General features: G+C 38.9%; 3 protein-coding genes across 3 annotated transcripts; 1 reads left to right on the top strand and 2 right to left on the bottom strand.

The window, feature by feature from the left end:
• Nucleotides 1-442: 442 nt before the first annotated feature.
• LOC104894589 (NADH dehydrogenase [ubiquinone] flavoprotein 2, mitochondrial) lies at nt 443-5,747 on the bottom strand. The gene is made up of 10 exons (XM_010680860.4): nt 5,545-5,747; nt 5,392-5,424; nt 5,199-5,264; nt 3,897-4,013; nt 2,780-2,857; nt 2,587-2,692; nt 2,440-2,486; nt 2,255-2,332; nt 2,100-2,165; nt 443-846 (listed from the first exon to the last, which is right to left on the bottom strand). The coding sequence occupies exons 1-10, from the start codon at nt 5,608-5,610 to the stop codon at nt 739-741; spliced, it is 765 nt and encodes a 254-aa protein (XP_010679162.2). The 5' UTR covers nt 5,611-5,747; the 3' UTR covers nt 443-738.
• A 5,569-nt stretch (nt 5,748-11,316) lies between these two features.
• On the top strand, nt 11,317-21,705 carry LOC104894590 (protein OSB1, mitochondrial). Its single transcript, XM_010680861.4, has 5 exons — nt 11,317-11,821; nt 14,061-14,199; nt 14,294-14,381; nt 14,497-14,603; nt 21,205-21,705. The coding sequence occupies exons 1-5, from the start codon at nt 11,469-11,471 to the stop codon at nt 21,382-21,384; spliced, it is 867 nt and encodes a 288-aa protein (XP_010679163.2). The 5' UTR covers nt 11,317-11,468; the 3' UTR covers nt 21,385-21,705.
• A 2,336-nt stretch (nt 21,706-24,041) lies between these two features.
• Nucleotides 24,042-25,707, bottom strand: LOC104894591 (auxin-induced protein 22D). Its single transcript, XM_010680862.4, has 2 exons — nt 24,964-25,707; nt 24,042-24,845 (listed from the first exon to the last, which is right to left on the bottom strand). Exons 1-2 carry the CDS (start codon nt 25,182-25,184, stop codon nt 24,470-24,472), a joined length of 597 nt encoding a protein of 198 aa, XP_010679164.1. The 5' UTR covers nt 25,185-25,707; the 3' UTR covers nt 24,042-24,469.
• Nucleotides 25,708-27,525: the final 1,818 nt, after the last annotated feature.

Below are 27,525 nucleotides of genomic sequence, written 5' to 3'. Positions count from 1 at the left end.
TAAAATGAACAAAAAACATATATGGAGAAAAAAAACATAAAATTAGCAAAATGAGCATATTTCGTACACATTTTTATTCCTAGAATATTTTCAGAACATATAATTCATTTTTATGTAACATCCTATTGTAATTGATCCACAAATAATTTTCTTGTCCTTTTGTGCAATTGTTTCCGTTAAGTTTTACTTTATTCTATAACTCAGCATATTAGGTTTTAGGTGAGCATGTATATATGTACAACATTAATAATTCTTGTACAAAAAATAGGTTGCAACCACTTATCAATTATCATTGATCCTAAAGCTGCTGACCTGACACCTGACCAAATTTTCATTCAACTTATCAATTAGCATATACCAAATTTTCATCATCTATGAAAAATTGAAAATGGGAGGCCGGGAGGGGGGTGGGGAGGCAACGTTTGGCAAATCAAATGCAGAGTTAAGTACAACAAACTCCAAACAATGCTCATTCAACTTAAAGCTTTTCTCACAAGGAGATACCGGAAGTAAATTGCAGGGGATTATTCAGTTCTTCCCATCATCGAGCTCATGCACAGGAGCTCTTCGAACAATAATTCCTTATAACACCTAACGTAAAAGCTAAAAACCACATATGTGGGAAAACAGCATCAGTACAGCAAAAATGCTACAAGCTCATCAGAGCATGGGGGTGTATCATTGAAATAAACATCATGTATTCACGTTATTTGAAGCATTATCCTCCAGATGCCAACCTCAGCAAGCATCAAGATCCCTGCATGGAGGAGGCTTCGGTTCTCCTAACAATGTTTTATTTCCTCCTTCTGGGCTTGACCTGATTCTGTTTGGATTTTGGGTGCCAGCCTGAAACAGCAATTCAGAATAAGCTTTAAGATAGCATTCCACAAAATATATATTCTTCAAGTTTCTTAATATAGAGATTAGGAAACGACAATAGTGTTCGCTTTGGCAACAATAATACACACTGATAAGCAAGAGTGGGTGGCTTCAATGAGCGACTGAGAGCACTCTTAGCAACAGAGAGCACATTATAGCATATCAGCCGCCTGGCAGCTCTTTCGTAAAGAATACAACCTGCCCGTTTGGTACTTGTAGGCGTTGATATATGGTGGTAATAGTAATGAATTTGTAGGTAATTTTGTGAATGAAGTTTTATATCAAGATACATGGTAATACTCTTCCATCCCCAAATATCTTTTTTCCTTTCACACATCGTTACCATCCATTACCACTTTAGAAGTGGTAATACAAATTTATGATGATGGTCCATTGCCATGAGAACTAACATGAAACTCCCTTTACAAAATTATATATGAATTCATTACCAGTATAACAAGGCCTAATTGTGTCGTCTATTACCGTCTACCAAATTACACTACCTAATGGGTCATAAAAGCCCTTAGGCTCCAAACCACTATAATGAGTCTTATTTGCTTAGCTGTGCTCTTCAGTGGTCAAAGGTGTTTCAGATATGACAAGACTCACAGAGCAGTCAACACACTTGGTGACATTTTGCTGCTAGTGGCACCGTCTCCAAACTTGCAGGAAATGGTTTTGGAACAGTGCAAAATACCCTGAGTAACTTATATATGACCCTTACAAAATACTTCTTGCCAAGGTAAGTAGAAGATAAACTGATCAGACCGACCCTCTCTAGGACCTAAAGCATGAAGCCGGAGCAAATTACTGCATCATAGTTTAATGATTTTTCAGGAAAAAAAATATGCATGCATATAATTGATTAAGACCAAGAATAACAATTCCAGAAGACCATTTTTTCATTCCACAGCAAATTCCTGGAAGACCTAAGCTTTAATGTGCTTGAATTTGGATGTTACTTTTTATCTTTTCTGGAGATTGACTTCTTGGCCAACAGTATATCTACGTAATGACCAGAATCACACATTAATCACTTATAAATTTCATGCATAGTAGTATCTTGTATGGGATAGAATAATGGAAAAGGAATTCAGATTATCAGAGTCAGACATGCTGACTAATGTCCATTATAATGGCCTTTCTATCTGTACAGAACAAAAAGATAGATATTTTTTCATAAGTCAGGAAACAACAAAATGCCAGCTTAGTTGACTTACAGGAGGCTTCTCTCCTCTCCTCAACATCTCAACTAATTCCACTACACGTTTTGGAGTAACATCCTCCTGCAATTGACAAAGAGACCAAACATAAATGTCTAATGATCCCCTAACTGACCATTTTACAATGTGAGAAATGTGTTATCAAGGCTCACATAGTAGTTGTAAGTATATCCTTCAGATCCATTGGAGTAATCAGCAACAGTAATCATAGGAGCATTCACACAACATCCCTGTAAATATAAAACATGTTAAGTTTCATACTTAAGAGTTAAGAGACAGGAAGAGAGAAATAAGATAAACTGCATCAAAGAGGTAATTCAATGACAGAAGCATTCACCATGCACTCCATTTCTCCAACAGAAAAAAGACCATCCTTTGTTACCTCTGTTGAACAGACACAAGATTAAACTATTTACACATTTCCTCAGTTCATTATGAAGCATTTTTAGGTAGTTGACAAGAAATTTCAGTAAACTAGACTAACCGTTTCGCTTCACCCCTAGGTGTTTCAACAGGGCTTCTTCAATATCTCGTGAGCCACGGATCATACAAGGTGTTGTTCCACAAACTAAAAGATGATATTTTCCCACCTGAACAAGATAAAAATAATTATGAGAACACAAGGGGAGAGCATCAGACATAGATGATTGCGTATCAATCAATAATAAATTTCTGACCTTTGTCCGATTAAACATTGAATAGAAAGTTGCAACCTCAAAAACACGGATAGGAGCGACCTCTATTATCCTGGCCACCTGCATTACTCAGAATAAATTAACTCTAATAAAAGAAAAGATCCTTTTGAACAAAGTGAAACGACATACTATAAATGCTCCCATGAATCTCTAGAAGAATGTAATTGTTCTTCTCAAAATGGTTCCCTAAGGAATTTATCTAGCAAGGACGTCGCATATAGGAAATGCCAAGTGACATTCAAATTGCCAGAGGATATTTAATTTCTGAAATGGCAGCAAAAAATATTGTACTCATGCAAGCTTTGTACACGTGAGTCCTGAAGAACGTGAAAGTCACTGTTTCCTTACTAGTTTCCTTTTCAGAGTGATTCAAACAGTGAAGTCATGTACAGAATACTTGCAGAACCAATGAACAACACAAAGCAATTCTGATGCAAGATTTCGTGCTACATGTCATTCCACAAACCAAAGAGCTAGGATGTATGCTATTTAAAAAATGGAGCCAGACCAATTAATCAAACCTCAACAATCATCACCTTAAAAAATCAAGTCATCTTAAACAAAAGAAACCAGCAATCATCAAGCAACCTGTGTCACCTGACTTTATCCAGCTTATCAGGCCAAATTCATCTGCTTAATTAATGTTGGATATGTCGTACATGTCCAACATCTCCAAAGAATGTGAGTAATCACTCATATATGAGTTTGAGAAATAGATAGCCATGGCACTCAATCTAAACCAGTGCAACAGCAGACCTAGCATGAATAGAAATTGTTTGTTGGGGACAGGAAGAACATTAAGATTTGATGTGTTGAAAAAATCCAATTCGCTGCAGCATTGCATACCAGCTGAGTTAATATATTCATATATCTGAGAAACAACAGAGAAAAATAGCTATATTGTCGACTTCTAGCAATTCTCCAATTCAATTAAGTATCACAATTTTTCAGTCTAAACTCTAACATGCTCTAATTTTAGATGTAAAATGTAATAATCAATTTCCTTTGTAATTTGTCTTAATAAACAATTTTTCTCAAAGGAAAGATATTCGTAAAAACTATAATAAAAATATCATTAACAAAATATGTCTTGGCATACCTCGTTCATTGCTGAAACAGAAAGCCAACCACCATGCTGCTGTTGAGCAAGATCCAGCAAAGGAATAACAGCAGACTGCTTGTAGTTTGATGGGTAGTGAGATAATATCTCCCTCACCTACAACAGGAAAAATAAAAAAAACTCCGATAGTCAAGCTAACTCTACATGTCGTGTAACACTTCAGCCAAGAATTTCAGAAAAGTAGCATAGAGGCAGTTTCAGATAGACAAAAAAAAAGGTAGTAAAAGTACTATTAACAAAGAAGAGAAGGACGAGGCTTGGAGAAAGAGTAGAGATAACTGATAATAGTAGTATAATTCAGAAACAATAGTTTTCAACTGTCAAAGTACTTCAGATAATAAAGATGAACAATACTAATGGCCTCTAGCCAGGCAGGAGGATAAAGAAAGATCGAAGGAACTATGGGCATGAGAAAATTTAGCAAGCTAATAACCTCAGGATAAAAATACAAAAAATGCTGCCATTACCCATTATCTTACCAGAGAACTGATTTCTGTAAGACACTGTAACTATAACTCAAGCTCAAAGTGACTGACTACAGCTATGTAATGATTTTTAGGCATCGATGTATGACAACTTCATCAGATAAGTTGACCTCAGAGCACAATGAAGTGATGAACCACAGAAACCATATCATTGCAGTGTTACCTTGGCAAATGCAGAACAATCAGCACTAGTTCGCTGGTTAGACACTGGCATAGTTCCCCTAACATCAAACTTAAGAAAATACTTGCATTGTATAATCACGTATTGGATAGGCAAGTGCAAACTATATCTGAAGTCAAATAAGATGAACCTCCTGAACAAACTCCACCACTGTTGGGCTATATTTCAAGCCTTATGGACAAAGATTAATGAGACATGAATTCTTCAGTCTAGGGTTTAAACAAAGCTATTCAAGTAATCTCAAAATTCAGAAACATGACAGCTAGGGAGGTACCGTCTTAGAGGTCACATTTCTGATATAACTTGTAACTTCCGCAGTTTCAGAAGGCCATTTCACTACATATCTCAGCATGAAAGCTGATCAAGGAATCAGTTCTTGGGAATAAAAACTAACTTTATATAGCTAAAACATGTGATCGTTTGCATATTAACTTTGTATAAACATATCTATCATTATCAATTTATCATATCATGATTCATTAGCAAAGCGATTAAATGACATCAAAATATATTAGACTAAAAGTGACCATAATTGCAACAGGAAATGCTCATATAATCAGCTGCAAATGGTGAAATTCGTGTTTTTTCAGCAAAAATTAAGATCATATAAATCACCTTTTGTTGGTTTGCTTCACTGAACTTCCAATTAACGTTAGGATTGTTATCAGGTGAATCAAGGTGCTGTCACATAAACAGATGAAACAAAGTAAGTTTACATTCAAATTAATATCTAATTTCCCCAAAAAAAAATCAGCGAAAATTGAAGAAATGAGCTGAATACGAAGAAAACGATGAATCAACAACTTACATAGTTTAGAGCAGTAGAAAACGATCGAGAAGCCTGCAAATGAGGAGAGAGAAAGCATCTCAGACGTTTCCATGTCGTTTGATTGGATTGAAAATGCGAGAAAAAAAAATCGACGAGCAAATTAGAAAAAGAAAGAGATAATTTTCAATTTACCTGAGGAGATTGACGCAAAACATGACGGATCTCCAACATTCGTTGGGCCGCCCGACGAGCGAACATTTTTCGGAGGAGAGAGAAAGCTTGGGAGTTACAACAATGGAGATTTGGGGGAAGAGAGAGGAGGAGAGAGAAAGAGTTGTGTTTTAGTTTACTGATGATGACCAGCTAGATGAGTGTGGTAGCCACAAATTTGGCCCAAGAGACATAAAATGGACTCTTCTATACTTTGGGCTCCTAATCAAACACTTATTAGAACAAATACAACTCAATACAAGTATAAATCAAAAGCTAAATCCGACCTGATTCTATTTTTTTTTTTTTTGAGGGTAAATCTGACCTGATTCTTATTTCTAGTCTATTCGGATCAACTTCAGGTTGACCTGATTTTTATTTCTGGTCATTTTACCTTTAATCTAAACCCGACCTGATTCTAATTTCAGGTCGAAAATCATAACTAAACCCAACCTTTCCGGTTTCGGATTAGTCCCAAAACTAACCCAAAATGACTTGAAATTAAATTTAATCATGTTAATAATTCAACATGTTGAGTGAGTCTTGAATTCAAATTCCAGTTTAATCAAATTTAGAAGATTTTTTTATTATATGTTTAGAAATTTAGAAGATTTAAGAAGCGGGCTTGGTCCAATACAAGTTAGAAAAACATAATTTAGGTTATAAAAATTATAAAACTCGGGTTAATTTAATGTTGACCCAACCCAAAAATTAACTGACTTCTAAATTGGGTTGTTCAAGTTGTTTTCATGTTCAAAAGGTCAGTCTTAACCTAAACTGTTATATTTTCATGTCGGGTTGGGTCGACCCATTTTTAATTTCAGGTCGAAAATCTCAAACCAAACTCGGAATTTTTAGGTTGGGTTTGGGTCGATTAATCCGGTTGGATCAACTTTTGCCATCCCTAAAATTATGGTTGCAAATGACTAGATATGTTGATGACGTACTTGAGTGTAAATTTGGCCAAATTTTGTTTATTAAGTGAACAAGTTCAAACAAGACATTGTGTTTTTTTTTTTTTTTTTAGTAAACGAGGTGAGTTAAAATACTTTCATGAATTAATTAGTATTAGAAAGTAACTCTTTTGGAGACTTATAAGTTTTTTTTTTTAAAAACAATTTGTTTGCTAGAATAAAATACTATACAAGTTATTTTTTTACTTATGTAAAGTTTGTGGTTGTTTTCCTTGACGTGTGCACTAGTTGGGTAATAGTTCAATTGGATTTCTTTATTTGGAACTATTAGTTATTTAAACCAAAGCATGAGTATTGAATCAAGCTCGTTTACAAATTCATTGAGTTAATTAGGTATGTGAGTAAAGCTTAAACAAGAAATTAATACCTTTATGAGATAGAGTAACACTCAAATACCTATAATTTTTATCAAGCTTATTTCGAACAACCTAAAATTCGACCTAGTTACATCCTCAATTCAATATATGAATTTCAAGGGGAATTGTGGATCGTGCTACACTTTGTCTACTACTTGTTCACCACCATCCTAAGGTTCCCAAACATCATTATAACTTAGATTTGATTGCCCTTGGCTCTGACTCTCCATATTTGAATCATTTCTCATAAGGCTCGCGGGGAGTTATTCAATATGCACAAAAATCATTAAAAAATTTAGCAGTACAAATCAAGTTCAATAAAATGAATTTTTTTAGAGGCAATAAAATGAAATATTAATCAATGAACTTGAATTAGCACAAACTAGTTTGAATCGGTAACATCCAATTTGAATATTCATTTTAATTAGTGCCAAATTTCATTAGTAAAGAGGTGAAATGAGGGCTTTATAGTTCATATCAACTAGGCCAACCTTGATTCTTAATATGTTGGACATTTTGTCAATAAATACCATACTTTGGACACTTTTTTGAAATAAATAACTAGGTTATCTGAAATTTGATATAAATACCAAGGCTGACTAAATATGTTTGGAATCAATACCACTAAACATAATCTTGTAAAAAACGTTGATTTTTCTCTGTTAGTGGCACGTGAAATTACGATATTACCCGTCCTCCACCACCACCGGTCCACCACCGCCCCCTACCACATGCAACAATCATGCTTGTCACCATTGCCGCCACCAACACCCCCACTCACCCAAAAATCTAGCCACCCGCAACCACAACAAACTACAAAACTACCACCACCTCCGTCCATTCTAAAATCATCTCACCCAATGTTATCAGGATCGGGATCCTACTTTGGATCATAGGGGTTGGTAGAATCGAATCGGTGGGATCGAATCGTAGGAAAGATCCTACGATTCGGTGAAATATCGATAATTATACTAAACTATGGTGAGAACCTCATGTTAAAAATTTACACATATTAATAATGAATTTTTTATTTAGAAAATGATGATAGTTTTTCAATATTATAAGATTGAAGTAACATGCGACCAAAATCTAATAGGAGAAATATAATATGTGAAATTACTTTATGATTTTTATACGTTAGAATCAGATCGTAGAGTCGTAAGATCGTAGAATCCTGTGAAGATCCTACCATGTGATTTTTTATGGTTGGGCAGGATCGAAAGATTCTACAAAATTAAGATCCTATGTAGGATCGGGATCGGTGAGGTCCTCTAGGATCGTAAAATCGTAGAATCGTAAGATCCGGATCGGGATTTTAACAATAATGATTCCCACCCCAACACCCTGACCAACTATGGATCCACTACCACCTCTACCCATCAAAAAATCGACCCATACCACACTACAAACCAATTACAAAACCACACACCTTGTAATGGCGGTTAGTAGAGAAAAGGAAATCGCAAAGGTAATGAGTTTCGTGGTAGGATGGTGGAAGAAGATTTAAATGGTAATAAGATAGTTTCACATCATGCCACTAACGTAGTAAAATTAACGATTTAGCTAAAATTTATGAAGTGATTGTGAATTCAAAAGAAATAGTAGAAAGTTGTTATTAATATGAAATTTCAAACAAATTAGTTATTTATTTTTTAAAAACTGTTCAAAGTATATCATTTATTAACAAAATTTGTTAATATTTTTCACATAAAGATAGTGTTTTAGTGTTCTTCCACACGTTCAACTTTCATCTATTTCCAAAAAATTAAGGTAAATAGGGGTCAGAGGATAGGGGGTAGGAAGGTAAGGGTAGGAGGGTAGGGGAAGGAGGGGGTAGGTGGAACGAGGTAAGGTGTTAGGGGGGATAGAGGAGGGGATAGGAGTGTAGTGATAGGAGAGGGTAGGAGGTGGTAGGAAGGGGTAGGTGATGAGGGTAGGAGGGGGTAGGGTGGTCGGGGTAGGAAAAGGTAGGGTTAGGAAAGGGTAGATGGTGGTAGGTAAGGGTAGAGCTAGGAGGGGACAAGGTGGTAGGGGTAGATGGGGGTAGGGTAGGTAGGTGGTGGTGGGTAGGTAGGGGTAGGGAGTAAGGGGTAGGTAGGGGTAGGGGGTAGGGATAGGTGAGGGGTACTAGGTGGGGGGTAGGTAGGGGTAGGGGGTGGGGGTATGTGGGGGTACTGGTGGGGGGTAGGTAGGGATAGGGGTGGGGGTATGTGGGGGTACTAGGTGGGGGTAGGTAGGGTAGGGGTGGGGGTATGTGGGGTAGGTGGGGTACTAGGTGGGGGTAGGTAGGGGTAGGGGGTGGGGGGTAGGTAGGGTACTAGGTGGGGTAGGTAGGGGTAGGGGGTGGGGGGTAGGTAGGGTAGGGTGGGGGTAGGTGGGAGTACTAGTGAGGGGTAGGTGGGGTAGGGGTGGGGGGTAGGTAAGGGTAGGGGTGGGGTATGTGGGGTACTAGGGGGGGTAGGGGTGGGGGGTAGGTAGGGTAGAGGTGGGGGGTATGTGGGGGTACTAGTGGGGGGTAAGGGGTAGGGGTGTGGTAGGTGGGGTACTAGGTGGGGGTAGGTAGGGGTAGGGGGTGCGTGGTAGTGGGGGTACTAGGTGGGAGGTAGGTGGGGGTAGGGGGGTACTAGGCGGGGGGTAGGTAGGGGTAGGGGTGGGGGGTAGGTGGGGTACTAGGCGGGGTAGGTAGGGGTAAGGTGGGTGGTAGGGGGGTACTAGGTGGAGGTAGGTAGGGTAGGTGGGGGGTAGGTGGGGGTACTAGGTGGGGGTAGGTGGGGTAGGGGGGGGGGGTAGGTAGGAGTAGGGGGTGGGGGGTATGGTAGGGGTACTAGGTGGGGGGTGGTAGGGGGTAGGGGTGGGGGTAGGTAGGGGTACTAGGTGGGGGGTAGGTAGGGGGAGGGGAGGTAGGGTAGGGGTATTAGGTAGGGTAGGGGGTGGGGGTAGGTAGGGTAAGGGGTGGGGTATGGTAGGGGTAGGGGGTGGGGGGTGGGGGTACTAGGTGGGGGGTACGTAGGGGGTGGAGGGTAGGTGGGGGCAGGTGGGGGTAGGGGGTGGGGGTATGTGGGGTACTAGGTGGGGGTTAGGTAGGGTAGGGGGTAGGTAGGAGTACTAGGTGGGGGTAGGGGTGGAAGGTAGGTGGGGGGCAGGTGGGGTAGGGGGTGGGGGCAGGTGGGGTAGGGGTGGGGGTATGTGGGGTACTAGGTGGGGTTAGGTAGGGGTAGGGGGTAGGTAGGAGTACTAGGTGGGGGTAGGGGGTAGGTAGGGGTAGGGGTAGGGGGTGGGGGTAGGTAGGGGAGGGGTGGGGGGTATGTGGGTGTAGGGGGTGGGGGTAGGTGGGGTAGTAGGTGGGGGAGGGGGTAGGTAGGGGAGGGGGTATTAGGTAGGGGTAGGGGTTGGGGGTAGGTAGATGAAGGGGTTGGGGGTAGGTAGGGGTACTAGGTGGGGGTATGGGTAGGTAGGGGTAGGGGTGGGGGGTAGGTGGGGGTACTAGGTTAGGGGTAGGTGGGGGTAGGGGGTGGGGGTAGGTGGGGTAGGGGGTGGGGGGTAGGTGGGGGAGGGGTGGGGGTATGTAGGGGTAGGGGTTGGGGGTAGGTAGATGAAGGGGTTGGGGGTAGGTGGGGTAGGGGGTGGGGGGTATGTGGGGTACTAGGTGGGGGTAGGTAGGGGGAGGGGGTAGGAGGGGGTAGGTGGGGGTACTAGGTGGGGTAGGTGGGGGTAGGGGGTGGGGGGTAGGTGGTGGTAGTAGGTGGGGGTAGGGGGTAGGTAGGGGTAGGAGGTATTAGATAGGGGTAGGGGGTGGGGGGTAGGTAGGGGTACTAGGTGGGGTGGAGGTAAGGGTACTAGGTGGGGGGTATGGGGTAGGTAGGGGGTAGGGGTAGGGGGTGGGGTATGTGGGGGTACTAGGTGGGGGGTAGGTAGGGGTAGGGGGAGCGGGGTAGAGGGGGTAGGTGGGGGTACTAGGTGGGGGTAGGTAGGGGTAGGGGGTGGGGGTAGGTGGGGTACTAGGTGGGGGGTAGGTAGGGGTAGGGGGTGGAGGGTAGTGGGGTACTAGGTGGGTGGCAGGTGGGGTAGGGGTGGGGGGTATGTGGGGGTAATAGGTGGGGGGTAGGTAGGGGTAGGGGAGGGGGGTAGGAGGGGGTACTAGGTGGGGGTAGGTAGGGGTAGGGGGTTGGTGGTAGGTGGAGGTACTAGGTTGGAGGTAGGTAGGGGTAGGGGGTGGGGGGTATGTGGGGGGTAGGTAGGGGTAGGGGGTGGGGGGTAGGTAGGGGTACTAGGTGGGGGGTAGGTAGGGGGTAGGTTGGGGTAGGGGGTATTTATATATAATTTCAAATAAATTAAATATGTATTTAAAAAAAATTTAAAGTATAATAATTATTAATATTTTTCACATAAAGATCGGGTTGTTTTTTTCCACACGTTTCAACTTTCATTTATTTCCAAAAAATGGAGATTTTTGTTTTCCCACAAAAAATGATGGAGACTTGTTCGTTCAATCACTGCATTTGCCGCCTCCAAGAAACACACATAAAATCTCATAAGAATAAGGAAGACAAACCATCGTTAACAACCCAAGACAGATATGGCAACATTGACGAAAACCCTTTATTGTAAACCTCAATTCATGCGCAAAACCCTAATACCTATCTCATGTTCATTTTCTTTTTCATCCTTACCTTCATTTTCACTTAGGCAAAACATCAAACACTTGGTGTGCAAGACAGAAACAAGATGTTCACTAAGCAACCAAGACTCTTACGATTCTATGGAAACATACACAAGACCATCAGAAATTCAGTGGAAGAAAGAACTCTGTAATTCTGTTCAACTCATTGGAATTGTAGCATTGCCTGTTCAACTTACTCACCTTAGTTCTGGCAAAGTTGTTGCTTCTACTCGTCTTGCTGTCCGAAAATCTGCCACTAATACCAGTTGGTAATTTAAAGTTTAATGATTTATTTCATTGTAGTTTCACTTTATTCATTGTTTGATTTCGAAATTTGAGTTCTTTTTTGTTAGTGGGTAATTAAATTTTAATGATTTATTTGATTGTAGTTTCACTTAATTTCTTATATGGTTTGAAATCCAAAATTGAATTCTTTTTGTTAGTGGGTAATTAAAATTTTAATGATGTATTTGGTTATAGTTTCACTTAATTCCTTATATGGTTTGAAATCGAAATTTGAGCTCTTTTAGTTAGTGGGTAATTGGGTAATGGTTGAATTTGGAATGTTTTTAATATTAAATACAGCATGATATGGAAACTGGGTGGTTGGAGTGATTTTTGTTTTCATGTTATTGTTTTTTGTTCTCATGTTTTATGTTGGAAATTCATACATATTGGTTGTTAAAAACAAAATTGAGATCGAGTTTGTAGTTGGTGTTTAATTTTGAGGTGTGGGATTTAGGAATGAATATCTTCCCCTTCAATTTGTAATAACTTTAGGATAAGGTCTAATTTGAAGCGATCAAGTTTCGTCTTTTGTGTAGGATTATTTTGGTGAACATAAAGAGTGTATGCAGCATTGTTTATGCCAGTTATTATTTCAAGATGGTACAAAGGTTATGTGCTGCTTATAATAAAGGATAGGAGCTTTTGTTTATGGCAAATTTGGGGGCCGGACTCAAGTTTGAGGTCAAAGATGTGTATATTTTGCAGGAAATATGTAGTTAGAGATAGATATTTTAGTGGGTGAATTGATAAGAAGTTAGAGGTTGTGGACAGGATTATGTGGCTTCACTAGATTTCGGAGAGTGTTATCTGGACATCGGGACATGGTAATACATAAAGTCGGAAATAGCATTCATGTAATGGGACTAATCAGGTTTGGATGTTTCAGTTGACTTTCTATGTCCGTAAGCAACGAGCTTCACAACAATAAATGCAAATGAGTGCAATTTATCTATGAACTGAGGAACTAGAAGCTTTTTCAGAGGAGAAATGTGGACGCATCCTGTTGCTTGCTTATGCATAATTTAAACTGGTTATTTCGGAACCTTCTCTTTGGTTGGGCCAAGATGACTAATGACTTCCCCCCTTTATGGTGGGAAATGTAATGAACTGGAAATTTAAGCAGATAGTCTAAGGGATGAAGATGATGATTTATATTAACAAGTGAGAAAATACAGAAATGACAGTCTCCCAAAGTTAACTAAACAAGCTAAATAACTTCTCATTATTCTCTGATTTCTTCTCTCCCTAATCTCCGCTATTTATAGTAGACTTGGCTACTGCTTCCTCTAACTAGCTGCTTTCCTCCCCAAGCTAACATAATAACTAGTGTGTACTAACCAAAAGTACCCTTGCCCCCCCCCCCCCCCTAGGCTAGTCTATCATAGGAAACATGTCCTGATCAAGCTAAAAGCTCCCACTTGCTTGACTAGAAGATGAAATTAGGTGCTGCTCTCGGTTAATCCTGGCAGTACTTCCCTTCACTCTGATTTCTGCTTGGACTTTCAAATACAGTGCGTAGCCACATTTAGAAGATCAACATGCCTTTTTTTTAATGACTCGAGACATATGCCTTTATAGTTCATCAACATTATGCTGATGAAATTGTCAATTTATATGATGGTGATATTCTTGGTAATATTTTTCTCCATTTTTCTCTTAGATGGAGTATTCAAACAAAGCTTTTCACGCATTCTTTTGTGGAGTCGAGTTTCTTTAACTATATGTAATGAGCCCCCAACACTATTACACTAATTAGTGTGAGATGTACTCTCTCTGTACAGATGCTCTGTACAAGGAAATAAAGTGGCTAGCGTAAAAGTCATAGACTACTATGCTGTAATTTGTTCTTGTATCGGATATTATGTAAGGTTTTTAAAGCTTTGCTTGAGCAAAAAGTATCTTTCAAGGTTTTAGCTGCGAGTAGGATATTATCGATGTACTTTAATGGGACCTGCATCTCTTTCCTTTTAGCAAAGGAGATCCTTTGGTTAGAGAAGACTGTGGGTCGCTGGATAAGTGAATGTTCTTCGACTTCTTCCTTTACAAAATGGGTGCTTGTAGGAGTCAAGACTCTGCTAAGAAAATTTATCTCCTCAATAATTGCTGTTAGATTACCTTGAGCATTTGACTTGTTCAATGCAAGCAAAAATATGTTGTGGTAGAAATTTTAGTTTCTTTAGTGAAGGATAGAAAGCAGTCAATGATACTTTTGTGTTATAGGATCAATTTGACACTTTGGGATGAACTGGCTCATGTAGCTCACCAGCATTTGGAGAAAGGTCAGCAGATATTTGTCTCTGGTCGTCTCATATCAGATACTGTTGATAATGAAGATGGAAAACAACAGACCTACTACAAGGTTACCTGATATATATATGATTTCAGCTCTTGCAGCTGGTTGCTTATCTTTGAATAAGGCTTCTAATATGCAAAATTCATAATTCATGACTCAGGTTGTTGTTCAGCAACTTAATTTTGTTGAAAGGAACTCTTCCTCTCCAGTGGCCTTGTATGATGATAACTCTGATTCAACCAGTACAGGTGATTAATCTCCATTTAACATCATGATCTTTTATGGGCTTGGTTGTTGATATTCTTTTTTCCTTATCCGCGACTTTTTAACTGACAATGCTTGCTTTCTTTGACTGTTTAATAGTTGGGAAGTTTGTCAAGGCTCCTGCAATTAATAAGCTTTCCACTCAAGAACTATGGCAAGCATATTTTGCTAATCCAACAGACTGGTGGGATAACCGGAAGAACAAGGTAGTTGATTGAGTTTTGAAGAATTCTTTACTCTTGTTTCAAGTTTTCTTATTTCTTTCATTGTTATTTGTTATGCTCAAAGATGTCGACACACTCTTTAAGCTGACTCCAACTTTTAGTAACTTTTGTGGTGGGGAAGATGACCGCAACTTTCAAGTGCCATAATTTATTGATTTAGAAAATTGTCCCACCCTAGGTGGTTATGTATCACCTCTTTGGATATCATACTTGCCTTCCCGTTGCACCCAAAGTCGGTAGTTTTATAGATCCGTCAACCTCTAGACTAGATGTAGGATGATTGTAGTACAAGAGTTTGATGCATTGTGCTACAAGTAGCCCCATTTGTTTCTGCATTCCATACCAGAAATATATATGTCGAATCTCTCTCTCTTTCTCTCTCTCCGATGCCGTTATACGCCTATCTCTCATAAGAAATTATAGCTTCATAGCGAAGGTAGACAATCCCCTAAATAGTAAATACCCAAGGCAGTTTATTTTAAGGTTCCTAGTTGGAATGTTCTTCATTAAAAAAGTTTTCACTCCATAATCTTGTCTAGAAAACCCCCAATCTTCAAGAGAGTTTCTTTGGCTTCAGTGAACACAAAAGATTTCAACTTGGCTTTTTCGGTAGCAAATTCAGGTGTGGTGATATCCACTGTCTTGCTAGCTTTTCGGTGGTTTAAGAATTAAGTTGTTTTTAGTGCGTTGCGTGGAGGCAATATATGATAGGTGGAATATGGGGTTACCATGGCCTTAAAAAAAGTGTCGCGTTGAAAAGGATTATAAGATGTGAGTAATAGACTTTTCTCCTTTAAAATGGGTATTATTAGGGGTATTTATATGGTTTAACGTAATGTCTAATGTTACTTGTGATTATTTGTAAGCCTTTATAAGGGTTTCATGGCCAATGTTAGTTATTTAAAACGGTGTTCACCTTATGCATCTTTTGAAAAAGAAAAAGATGTCGATTACTGCTTTAGTGACCATTAGATTACTTCATGTCTTCTTCGGAGCTTTTAAAGAGTTTTCTATTTAATAGGTTGCATTAAACAAGCTCTTAGGATAAAGTTGCATAAATTCAAGTCCTTTACCCTACTTTAAATGGGAGCTTCGAAAGAAGCAAAGTGGTCATGGTATTGTATATTTGTATCTTACAATACTTCATAAGGGTCTCAAAAAGCCGAGTAACTATGGAATTGGGCTTATTATAGGAACTCTTGTTGTGTGGTGTCATCTATTGTCATATTGTCACTTGGTCAACCTCTAATTGCACTTCGATAATTTCTTCAACATTTAGGGTTTCTTAAGCACTGAGTATAAGTGTTTGAAAAAGGTATTTAAATTGCTCCTATGAGAGCGAAGGTAGGGGGTAGGGTTGGAGTTTGGCAATACGACTCCTTTGATTATAATGAGAAAGAGTAATTAGATACTAGTTATTGTCTTTGAAATAGTGAGGTGTTGTTTTCGAGTATAGCATAAGGTCACAACATTTTCTGATAATGGCTATCAAAAAATATCTCGATAAACCCGTGGAGACTTGTTTTTAACTTTGGGATGTAGGAAGACCATACTTAAAAATGGTACTTAACAAGGGTTAATTTTGTGATTAGTGCCATATAATATTCTGAATATTATTAGATGCTGAAGGCTACTCTTAAAAGCAATTGAAAGATTTCAATGTCATGATTATCATTCAAGGCTTGGGAATAATATTAAGTGTAACATTATATATGGCATTTTGAATCTATCTGTATTGAGTATTTCCACCTCATTGCCAGAAGATTTCAAAGGCATGAGTCCTAACTCCTAATCTTCCAAGTAGAGAGGGAATACGAAAAGGATTTTGAGAAGACACTTAAAGAGTGCTTGAAATTGTCGGTTTGGAAGTGGATGGGGGTTGACAATGTATCCTGGTCGAATGTGGAATGACCAAAAGTCGGTTTGTGGTCTGCCAATTGTCTAGGATGCAGCTGATGCAGATTCAAAGAGCAGCTAAATCGGGTTTCTGAAGCGTTGTCCCCTCGACGTGGCAGGCTGTGTGCGTCGTTAGCCCGCGTAGTACATGCATTAGCAGAAGGACCCCCTTATTCTGCCTGTCTCGAAATATGAATCAAAGAGTCTTAATATGTGTGCGAGTTAATGGGCTAGTGTACGAAAAAGGAAGCTACTTGGCTGGATCCCTTAGCATGAGCAATGTCTACTGACCTTGATTTTCTGAGAAGGTTCGAGTGAGAGCATACCTGCCGCTAAAGATGGTGAACTACATAGGAAAATTTAGTGAAGACCCGAAGCAATATTACGTGCAAATCTTTCGTCTGACTTCGGTATAGGGGCGAAAGACTAATCGAGTCGCTCACTAGCTAGATCCCTCTTAAGTTTCCCTGAGGATGAGCAGATTTGCTAGTGTTATGCGGTAAAGCCACTGATTAGAGTCATCAGGAACTCAATTCCCTCAACCTATCTCGCTAGGATATTTTGAATGCTTTTTTGGCCGACACCACGGAAGTAAGAGCTCTAGTGGGCAATTATTGGTGAGTAGAATTTGTGATGCAGGATTTTTTTGTCTTGGACCTTTCGGAGGGGCTCGGGATGCCTCAGGATGATTCATGGGTGGTTGTGCCTTTACATCGCCTTACAAAGCCTTTTATTACCTTAATTTCTATCTCTCCTCCTTAACCCTAAAATAGCTTCTAAAGCATCCATATCTCGATTCTTAGGTACGTATTAGGTTTCAAATGGTCTCCTATTGCCCAAGGATGCATCTTGTGGGGTTTGTTGCCTGATCCCGATAATGTCAAATAACGTACTAATTTGTGTCCGTTTTCGAACTTTCAGCGCCCAAGGATGTTTTATTTTTGTGATCTTTCTAAGGGGTTTGGGATGTTCCTAAGTAGTTGGGACTCTCTACATTGCCTTGAATGCCTTGTAATTATATGACTTGTTTTGCATCTTTCTAATTGAACGCCAAAATAACCCTGAAGGCAGTTTTATGCTTGTTTTCATACATGTATATGCTTTCAAATGGTCTCTTATGGCCTTGGGTGCATCTCATGGGGTCTGTTGCCCCGGCCCCGAGAATGTCGGTAAGTGTGTATTATAACCTTTGAATTTGACTATTTTGGGGACCTTTTGGACTTTTCGACCTTGACAATGTTTGATATCCAGGACTTTTTCAAGGGACCTGAAATGACTCTCGAGTGGTTGGGACTCTCTATATTGTCTTAAAATATCTTCTATGGCTTGTGTTGCCTTTTCTTTAGTTTAACCCCGAGATAGTTTTGAAGGCAGCCATATGTCCATTGTTAGGAATGGCACAGACCCGAATCTACTGAATAATTAATTGAAGGCAGCCATATGTCCGTTCTTAGGAATGGCACAGACCCAAATCTACTGGATGATTAATCAGACCTCCACTATTGATTTGACTGCAAATTTACAAAGCCCGAGTCTGACCCGAGTAGATTTCAGTGTCTGACCCGACTAGATTCCATGTACTCTGTGTCTGACCTGAACTACCTTTGAATCTCACTTGAATTTTGTGATTCAGACTCAGTGAGCAAAGATGAATCAGGCATTTACAAATAATAGAAACTGATTAATGGAACAAATTTTTACCTTAATTCAACCGTTTTTATGTTGCGTATACATTTCTTACCGAAACCTACCCTTGCACGCTTCTTACCGAAACCTACCCTTCATAAACCAATTAAACGGCCCACAGCAATGAAAGATGAGATTGTTTCTTTTCTCTTTATCTTTATCTTTATCTTCATCATTACATTCCTGAAATTTGCGCAAGTTCCACCGCTTGGAATTTGCATGGCTTCAGTAATTGCTTTTGTTCTCTTGGACATAATATATATATGGAGATAACAGAAGCAAGAATGAGAATGAGGAAATGCAGAAAGGGAGACGATGCTATGATACAGGTTGGGGAAGAGAGATTGAGGGATGTGGAATAAAGAGGGAGAAATGGAGGTAGAAGAGAGAGGAGTAACGGCTTTCTGCTAGTGAATTAGAAGAGTAAGGGAAATGGTGAGTTTTAGGGGTAGGTGAGTTTTAGCCTTTAGTTTTTCTTTTTGTTTTATATGGAAAATAATGAATACATTACAAAGTAGCGCGTAGATTATATCGAACTGGGGTCGGATTGGGTTGGACTTCTTTTGCCGGATTTGGATTTGGGTACAAACTTTTTTGAAATGGATGCGGATCGGATTTGTTGTTTATGGATCAGGTCGGATTTGAATGGGATATGAACTAAATTGCCATCCCTACCCGTTCTTAGGCATGATTTTTATTTTTATTTTTATGGAAACGTCGCATCATTATCTAAAAGAGTCTCTTAGTTGTAAGTTATGCCTTCAAGATGGGCTTAATTGTGTATGTAATATGTTTGATGCATCTTTGGTTCCCTTGGTTGCTAGAAGACCTTTCACTTTAGGAGGAAGAACATTGGCTTTATGAGGATCTTAAGTTATGAGTTATAACTTTTGATATGAACTCATGATTGTTGCATCATCTATTTGTTAAAAGTTATCAGGTTTGTTCTTTAGACCTAAGACGAATGTTGCTGAGAAATTTTCACCAACTTTTAGATGGGTTTGACAGACATGAGTTAAAGATTCATGATGGGAAATTTTGAGCCTCTGGCGGCCATTGCAGGACCTCAAGTGCCTTCAGTCCTCCCAAGCTCAGTTGCTATAGTTGGGTGTTCGATGTGTTGTCATACTCGTCACAATATAATGTGGTATTAGTATTGTCTATGTTTTTGGATCGCCATTCAGGGTGACCTCATGGAGGCTTGTGTTCTTCTCTAATACAATATGTGGAGAAAATGTTTAAGCCCCTATCAAGTTCTCATGGGTAACAGTTGAAAACGTTCAAAATTGATTTTAGTGAAGGTATCTATAGATCCAGTATATCAGTGTCTTTAATGGTCTTGGACCTGGAGAGACCATAGGAGCCTTGGCTGTAAGATTGGCATGAAATATGAGAATTGAAAATAGGTCCACAACTCCTCATGAGATGAGTTATAATATTTGAAATGAGATTTGCTTGGGGGAACTGTAGAACCATCTTCATATATGGTCTGTATTGAGCCATAAAGAGACCCAGGGACCCTCCAGGACTTATGTGAATCAGTAGGCCCAGAAAAGGTGTTGTAGGAGTGAATTATAGCTTTTGAAGTAGGGAACATCAGACAACCTCATCAATCATCTGTCTTCAACGGAGGTTTGTGACAGTCATTGTTGTCTGCTGTCTGATTGTCGGCAGAAATTTGTTTCCAATGGCTGGTTTTAACAAACTGTGAAGGTTGGGGAGGGTCCGGGGACTGGGAAGGAGGGGGGGGGGGTAGGTGAGGGAAAACAGCAGAGTGTTCGGCGATCACTGGAAGGCGAAGTGAAGCAATATGGCAGAGTCAGAGTCAAAAAATTGCAGGAAGGCTATATGATCCTTGCATCATTGCAAGGAAGCTTTAATGACACAGCTAGGGATTAAGGAGGGAAAGAGAGGGTGGAAAGACAAGGCCCAAGGGCATGGGAGTTTTCTTGGTTATATTCTAACTCTTGCTTGCCTTCTATAGGTGATACTAGGTGAGGTAGCTAAATAAGTTTATAATTGTTTAATTCAAGGAAAAAAATCGTGGATGCGGTTGTGATCGTTGCGGAAGCGACTTGTAACGGATGCATGTAACAGATCGCGACCGATGCGGTGTAAATTTTTTAAAAAAATTCACATTAATATGTTCTACCTTACTGCATTGTTTTTGTTTATGAAGCATTATTACAACATAATATAATCAAATCTATCAGAATATCATGTTTCATTAGCTATATCATGTTTCATCAGCTATATAATTGATTTATAAAATATTTTGGCCGATGTATGAAAAGAACGGATATAACGGGGATAGCAACGTTCTGACGCGGCGAGTTCGCGTTGCAGAACAGAAAACGCGGCGAGAAGTGTGTGACTTTTATTATAGCGATCCGTTACATGGTGACAATTTGTAACGGAACGGGAGAGTTTTAATTCCATTAGTGATGCATATCTCATCTTAGACATTGGATCTAACAGATGTAGTGGGGATTAATTCTTATTGGGTTGTTCTTCTCAACCTTCAACATGCAGAAGTAGCTTGAATTATAAACATTTTTTTACACATTGCTAGCTATATGTCATTTGTTATAGATCTATTTGCCGAGCTTACAAAGTTGCATAAGAATAACAATGAGAGGGAAGATGGATGGGAACATCTTACATGTGATTTTTATCTCGACATCTGTTTCCAAGTTAGTTTGACAAAAACTAAAGCTACTCCAGCTAGGAAATTGCTATAGAAAAATATGAGTAGCAATGAGTTTATCATTATTTCGTGTCTGAACTTCCCTGTGTGCAATGTTAATACTCATTTCCTCTCATATCTAATTGTTTTCTATTTCTTCTCATTTGTGGTCTTCTGAAAGTTGTCCTTGATAGTCCGAGCTAGTTGAAGTTAAGGCCAAGTTCATGCTTTGGTTGTTCGCATTGGTGTTGAGTCTGTTGACAAAACATGGTTTTATCCATATTCTAAATTTTGCTGCTGATATTTGCTTTGCAGAAAAATCTTAAATCTCCTGATTTCAAGCACAAAGATACTGGGGAAGCTCTGTGGGTGGAAAGCAGGTATAATCCTCCATGGGTGAAATCTCAATTGGAAATATTGGATTCGAGGATGATGCAATCTTTTCAAAAGCAGGAAGGCCCTAGTTTTTCTGATTATTTCAATGGTGGTTACTAGATTTTCATTTTTGGTGACTTCTTATACGGTTCTATTGGATCATTTCTGTATAATTACGTGCTCATCTTCTCGTTATTGCCTATTTTATTCCTATTTGTCGAACAAATTATGGGTTGTCGGGTGAATTTTAAAATTTCGGACTCGGGATGTTTCCATTGTACAGGAAAGGTATTGTGTATTTTCTCATAGCCTTTTTAGTGAGTGTACACTTTCGTGTGAGGCTGCTGTCTACCCTTTTCCACCTGGGTGGACTTGTAATCACTGATCAGGCCAGAAGAATCTTATCGAGTTGTTGTGATGAATTTTCTGCACTCTTTAGAATCTTGTGTCTTTTGATTTCTGTATGAACCCAAATATTATGGAAGATCATGTTGCTGTAGGAACTCCGATAAATACCAAATATCAGCAATGTCAGTATTGGAGGGATACCCCCACTAACTGGGCAACGGGCAGGACATCAACATGGCTACATCACACATGTATAAGAATGTTGAGAATGATTGAACGTTTTTTCCCCCTCCCTCTTTTCTCAGTAAACGGAACATGTGTCGGGCACGGATATGTGTCGAAGTGTCACTCGGCTATCTTGTGTAAACTCTTCATGATTTTGATCCATAATGAAGTTTCCAACTGTTCATAGTTCATACCTATGTCGGAGTGTGGCAGATCTAACATGGATATTCGAGGCTAACTAAACATTATGTGTAAAAGAATTTCCTTAGATATATGAGGAAGTGTACTATTTGCTTTTACTTCTTAATGACATGGTATCAGTAATCCACTTGACATACAAGAAGAAGAATCAGTTGGCTACTTAACTTTTGGTCAGAAATGGGTGTTGTGTAACTGCAGTTTACTGATGGTTTGTCTATTACTTTTATCAAGTAATTAAATACATACACCAAAGCCTTGTATTTAATGGGAGACACTGTATATGTCTGAGGCCAAGCCGTTGTCATGACAGTTTGGTTTCTGTTGGCTTTTAATTAAAGCCCTATTGTGTGCTCCCAAGCCTTAAGGGTAGTTTGACCAACTTACCTTACATTCACATACACTGTATCTTTCTTCACTGTACTTTCATGATTACCATCAATGTTTGAGGGATTAGTGCTGCCCTCCTTGTGAACAAAGTACCTATTAAGAAGGGTCAACCCTAAAATGTATGACTAATTATTTTCTGATCTAGTTTAAATTTTCACACAGACTTTTCTTGTTGGTGAAGTATTATGTGCCCTTTCAACTTGCATACTCTCTTCATTTTATCTCAAGTACCCGTCTCAAACACTCGCACATGAGTATGAACACTTCAGCATTTCATTTTGAGCTAATTAATGGAAAGTTTTGATAAAATATTATAGTCGGATACTTAGACATGTACTCATATCCAGCAAGAGTTTTAATCTTTTTTTCTTTTTTATATGAAACTCGGATGAGCCTACCTTCCAGAACTTAGTATCAGAGGGCTGTCCTAACTTAATAGATTCTTAAGGAATGGAAATTCTTTCAAGATCCTGACTGTTGAATCTGAAATCAAGTTAATTTGATGAATTTCCATTATAAAGATTTCTCATACTGGCTTTTGGTTGTAATATCTAAAAACATGGCCATTTTTCATTTTTGCGAAAACAAAGGCGGCCTAACAATACAAGTTACAGTGTTTTTGCAGTCTGATCTTTACTTGTTTCTCTAATTTGCCATGCTTAATACATTTCCTAGACATGATATGTTGTGGCAGTGTGGCAGTGACATGACTTTCTCAAATTTTTGGTACAGATTGTAGGAGGTTAACCTGCATTTTGAACGGTAATGACTAATGATGCCATTTTAGTAGCAGTGGATTGTCTCTTATCATCATTCATGTCTGTGAAGGAACCTGCTGTTTGTTGCTAACCAGTGGCCATTTGATAAAAAAGAATGACTGCATAAGCCTGCATCTAGCTTCACATAATGAATGACTAGTTATTCTTGTAGTGGCCCTCTAGAACAGCATGACACACTCCCGAGAGTTCACCGGGGCTTCGGTCGCCAGCTCCCCTGTCATCAGGTCACCAACTTCCTTGACCTTCTGGCACTGGGAAGGCGTCAGCCCTCATACATGGTCTTATGACTTTGCGGAGACCTGTGTTTGCTACTGTGGGTTCAATACAGGAACTGAACAATTGTATGGATGCGAAATTGAAGACTTCTATGGCTTAGGGTATCTCATGCTTCCCCCTGAGATTCGGGTCTAAATGAAGTGATCCTGATACTGTTGTATTACACTCAGGTGTTAAGTGGTTAAACTTAGATACTTTAGATTGAGATTTGCCTGTACTGAAGTCTGAACTCAGTGAACAGTAGTGATGTGTTTTTATGAACTTGATTTAAGAGTTTCTTTTATTTTACCACCTTTTTTGGTTTCCTGGTTTTGTGTCTTAATCTGGAGAAATAGTTATCATTTCTAATGATTATTGAGAAGTCGGATTGTTTTGTTGTCATATACTACATATCAGCATATGAAAGTAAATTCTGAGGATATCTGAATGAAAGTATTGCCAGATGAAATAGAGGAATGCACCTATAGAACATAGAGTATATATCTTGCCAACAATGTTATTTTTCACTTTTGGCTTTTTCAGTGTCAAATCTATTTCTTTTTGCATCTGTACAATTGAATCTTAGGCAAATACATATATATCCAAAGTATATAAAAAGCAGTACAAATTTTGACATTTTGATATCAGTTTGTTGCAAAAACCAGAATGAAACTCAAATCCATCATCCAAGCTATGTAGCACGGAAACAGTTGGAGATTCGAAAATGGAAACGTTTCTGGAACCGGGAAACCTCAAGCCCCAGTCATTCCTGGGCTTCATTAGCATGAAAACAGCTGGTTTTCAGGAACCGAAACGTTTCTGAAACAGACAAACCTCAAGTTCCAAAGGTTTTCGTGCTTCTTAGCGTCCAAGCAGATCAAAAAGAACCAAAAACAGGAAGAAAAAAATGGAAAAAAAAAAAGAAGAAAATATCTCTGATCTGACAATCTTCTCTGTGTGTGTGTTCCTAAGCCTTTCAGAATCACAAAGTAAAACTGTGTCTTTCTTTCTCATAGACAACCAAGTCCTTTAGCTTCTGAAGACTTCATGATCCTAAGCCTCTTACAGGAAGTGATAAACATCTCCCATGGTACATCTCCAACCAGCATCCAATCACCATCTTTATCTTCATAGGTAGGTGCAACATCAGATCCATTGTATCCGTCTCTTTCGGAGTATTTTCCGATGCAGATTCTGAACATACTTTCTAAACCTTTTAACAGTTCTGCATAACTCTGATACATCTTCAGGTCAATCTTCCTCAGATATGGTGCTCCATCCATGCTTACTTTCACATACATCCCTGATGCATCAGTTTCTGTTTTTTTAGGCTGCAGATTGTTCTTCCTGTATGATCGTATTGGCGGCCATCCGACAATTTGTGTCCTGCAGAGTTGATAATGAAATTTGTAAGTTTTCAACCTCCAATATGTGTATATATGTTTATTTTGATTTTGGGTGTTAAAGGATTATTGTTGAAAGAATAATCTCTCTCAATACTTACTTGGAAGGAGGGGGACAATCTTCATTCCTAGCATCCGAAACACTGGAATTGTTTGTTGAAGAGGAGTCTTCCAGCAGTTGATCAGGTGATGATCTCTTGTTACTTCTAACTACATTATTAGAAGTTGATTGTTTCTCTGGCTCTTTACTCCCTGGTAAGCCTAATCTGAGCTCCGTTGCTTCGAGATGAAGGTCGTTTTCGTATGTCTCTGATCTTGCCATTCTTGTTTAGTATGCTAAAAATCAATCCTTGTTTTGTTGGGAGTTAAACTGTTTGATCAATCAAATGTAAGAAACCTTGTTGTTGTTGTTGTTGTTGTTGTTGTTGTTGTTGTTGTTGTTGTTGTTGTTGTTGATGATGATGGATGATAAGGGAAACTGAAAACTCCTTTGGCTATATCAAAGTTTATAGCTTGAGAGAAATGTAAAATGTGCTAAGTTGTGGTGAGGAGATAGGAAGGAGAGGTATAGTATTATATAAAAGAGAGATTGATTAGGCAAAGGAGACAGAATAAAACACACATCTAAGTTGGAATTTATTCTGCTTTCTATGTGCATATACAAGGAATTGTTTATTAGCCATTCACATAAGGAAAGCTATCCTGAGGCTCGGTCCTGGCCCACGCGCCTCGTGTGGACCGTCTGATCGGAAGGGTCGGTGTAGATGGAGTCTGATGAATAATGATGATGACTCAAACATCAAGCTTAGTCTTTAGTACTCTTTAGTCTTGTGGGGGATAGTTTAGTTTATGGTTAAGGGTATTCTTTTGTGTTTAGCTTTGTTTATGGGCACAATATAAAACAGCTAATAGGTGTTGGGATATTGCATTGTGGTGAGGAGACATCTAAGGGACAAAGAACAACCAATTTAGTCTAGAAAACTGTGGACCCGAATTCGATGGACGGACAAGATGGATCCTTTAGTGGATTTCGGACCGTCCGATCATGAGGAGAGAGAGAGAAAGAAAGAGATCAGACATTAGAGCAAGAAGTAGAAGTAGAAGATGTTATTGTTCACCATGTGATATAAGTCCCCACATGGATGATGATGGATGTTGCATACCAATGTAGAGAGCATGTCCATGTGGTTTTGAGGTTGTGTTTATATTAAGGGACCTCTTCTTTTTGTGTAAATACTATTCATTTATTGATTTATTTCATTTGTGTTTTGCCTCATCACATCAATTCAATAACATGTGGGGTTTTAGTTTAGGTGATACTTTTGATTCATTGTTACTTGTTAGTCATCACACCATTTAAGACTTTGACTTATAATTGCACTTGGAAAAACAAATACTTCCTCCGCTTCATATTACTCGCTACACTTCTCAATTCACGGGCTCCTAGACAATTTTTGGAGAAGAGAGAGGTAGAGAGTAAAAAGAAAAGGGACCCATGTGAGAGAGAGTTTATTGCCCAAAACGGAAGTGTAGCAAATAATGTGAAACTTCCCACAATAAAAAGTGTAGCGAGTATTATGAAACGGAGGAAGTATATACTACTATTCACTTCTTAAACCTGGGTTTTTTCCAGGAAGAAGGTGAATTTGGTCAATTTTGTCTGGCATTCTTCTTTGAATATTTGGTTCATTTCAATCTTATTCAACCTTTTTTTTCCAATAATTAGCCAAATGTAGAAAGAAGCTTCTTACTAATTTTCTTATTTTACCTGCATCTTTTTCAAGTTGCAAGATTTTTCAGGTGCCTTCAATTTTAGTATTAGAATAAAATACTATAAGCTTTTAACTGTTATTTTGTTCTTAACATATTAAAACGGCCATATCCTAAAAGATTCTTATATGATGGTGGCAGTAACGATATTCTGTGTTGGGCAAAGCAGGAAATTGACATGTCATTTTCATAAGTTTGGGATCTGATACTCTCACATAAAATAACATTGCAAATCTGGGGTTTTAGAAGTTGTAGTTGAGTTCATATATTATCACTAGTAGTTATAAGTTTGTGATTGGATGAAGCATGCCTAATGAGGTATTGACTTCACCTTAAAAATTGATAGAGTGGGTACACTAGAATCAAAACCCTGTTGTAAACATCTATGTAGTACGGAAACGCTGAAACCTCATGTTCCAAACATTTTCGGGATTCATTAGCATTAAAATGATTGGACTTCGGTGAATGGAAACGGAATAGAAACAGTCACATAGGTTTTTTTGTTTTTTAGATAAAAATGACAACACTTATGTGCTTCTAATGTACCCCAACGGCCCAACCCTTGTAGGGAGAAAAAAAAATCTACGAGGTAGACTTGGTAATATCGACATATACCCATTACTTCAACTAAACTATATTTTCACCCGAAATATGATAATTAGGTATTAAAGAAGACCGAATCAAAATGACATGACTCAAAACTAGTATGCCTATTATTGATTGGTTTTAATTTGTTTATCATACGTCGATTATGCCATGAAGCAACTCAAATTGAATTCAGAACGAAACCAGACGACTCTTCATGCAAATATCACCAGATGTGTGAAACTAAAATGAATCTAGTAGTAATTCAAACGACTTGTATTTCACACTCTATTACTTTTTTTCGGTGA

Source organism: Beta vulgaris, chromosome 5 (assembly GCF_026745355.1).
Source record: "Beta vulgaris subsp. vulgaris cultivar EL10 chromosome 5, EL10.2, whole genome shotgun sequence".
Lineage (NCBI taxonomy): Eukaryota > Viridiplantae > Streptophyta > Magnoliopsida > Caryophyllales > Amaranthaceae > Beta > Beta vulgaris.
This window is presented reverse-complemented; position numbering and strand designations above follow the sequence as displayed.

Coding starts and splice junctions, on each gene's coding strand:
- LOC104894589 (XM_010680860.4), bottom strand. CDS start 5,610: ATGTTCGCTCGTCGGGCGGCCCAACGAATGTTGGAGATCCGTCATGTT. Junction 4,014..5,198: donor GTGAAGCAAACCAACAAAAG/GTGATTTATATG, acceptor TTCCTGTTGTAG/GTGAGGGAGATATTATCTCA. Junction 847..2,099: donor GGAGAGGAGAGAAGCCTCCT/GTAAGTCAACTA, acceptor TTGCTGTTTCAG/GCTGGCACCCAAAATCCAAA.
- LOC104894590 (XM_010680861.4), top strand. CDS start 11,469: ATGGCAACATTGACGAAAACCCTTTATTGTAAACCTCAATTCATGCGC. Junction 11,822..14,060: donor TCTGCCACTAATACCAGTTG/GTAATTTAAAGT, acceptor TTTGTGTTATAG/GATCAATTTGACACTTTGGG. Junction 14,200..14,293: donor AACAACAGACCTACTACAAG/GTTACCTGATAT, acceptor TTCATGACTCAG/GTTGTTGTTCAGCAACTTAA.
- LOC104894591 (XM_010680862.4), bottom strand. CDS start 25,184: ATGGCAAGATCAGAGACATACGAAAACGACCTTCATCTCGAAGCAACG. Junction 24,846..24,963: donor GATTGTCCCCCTCCTTCCAA/GTAAGTATTGAG, acceptor TCAACTCTGCAG/GACACAAATTGTCGGATGGC.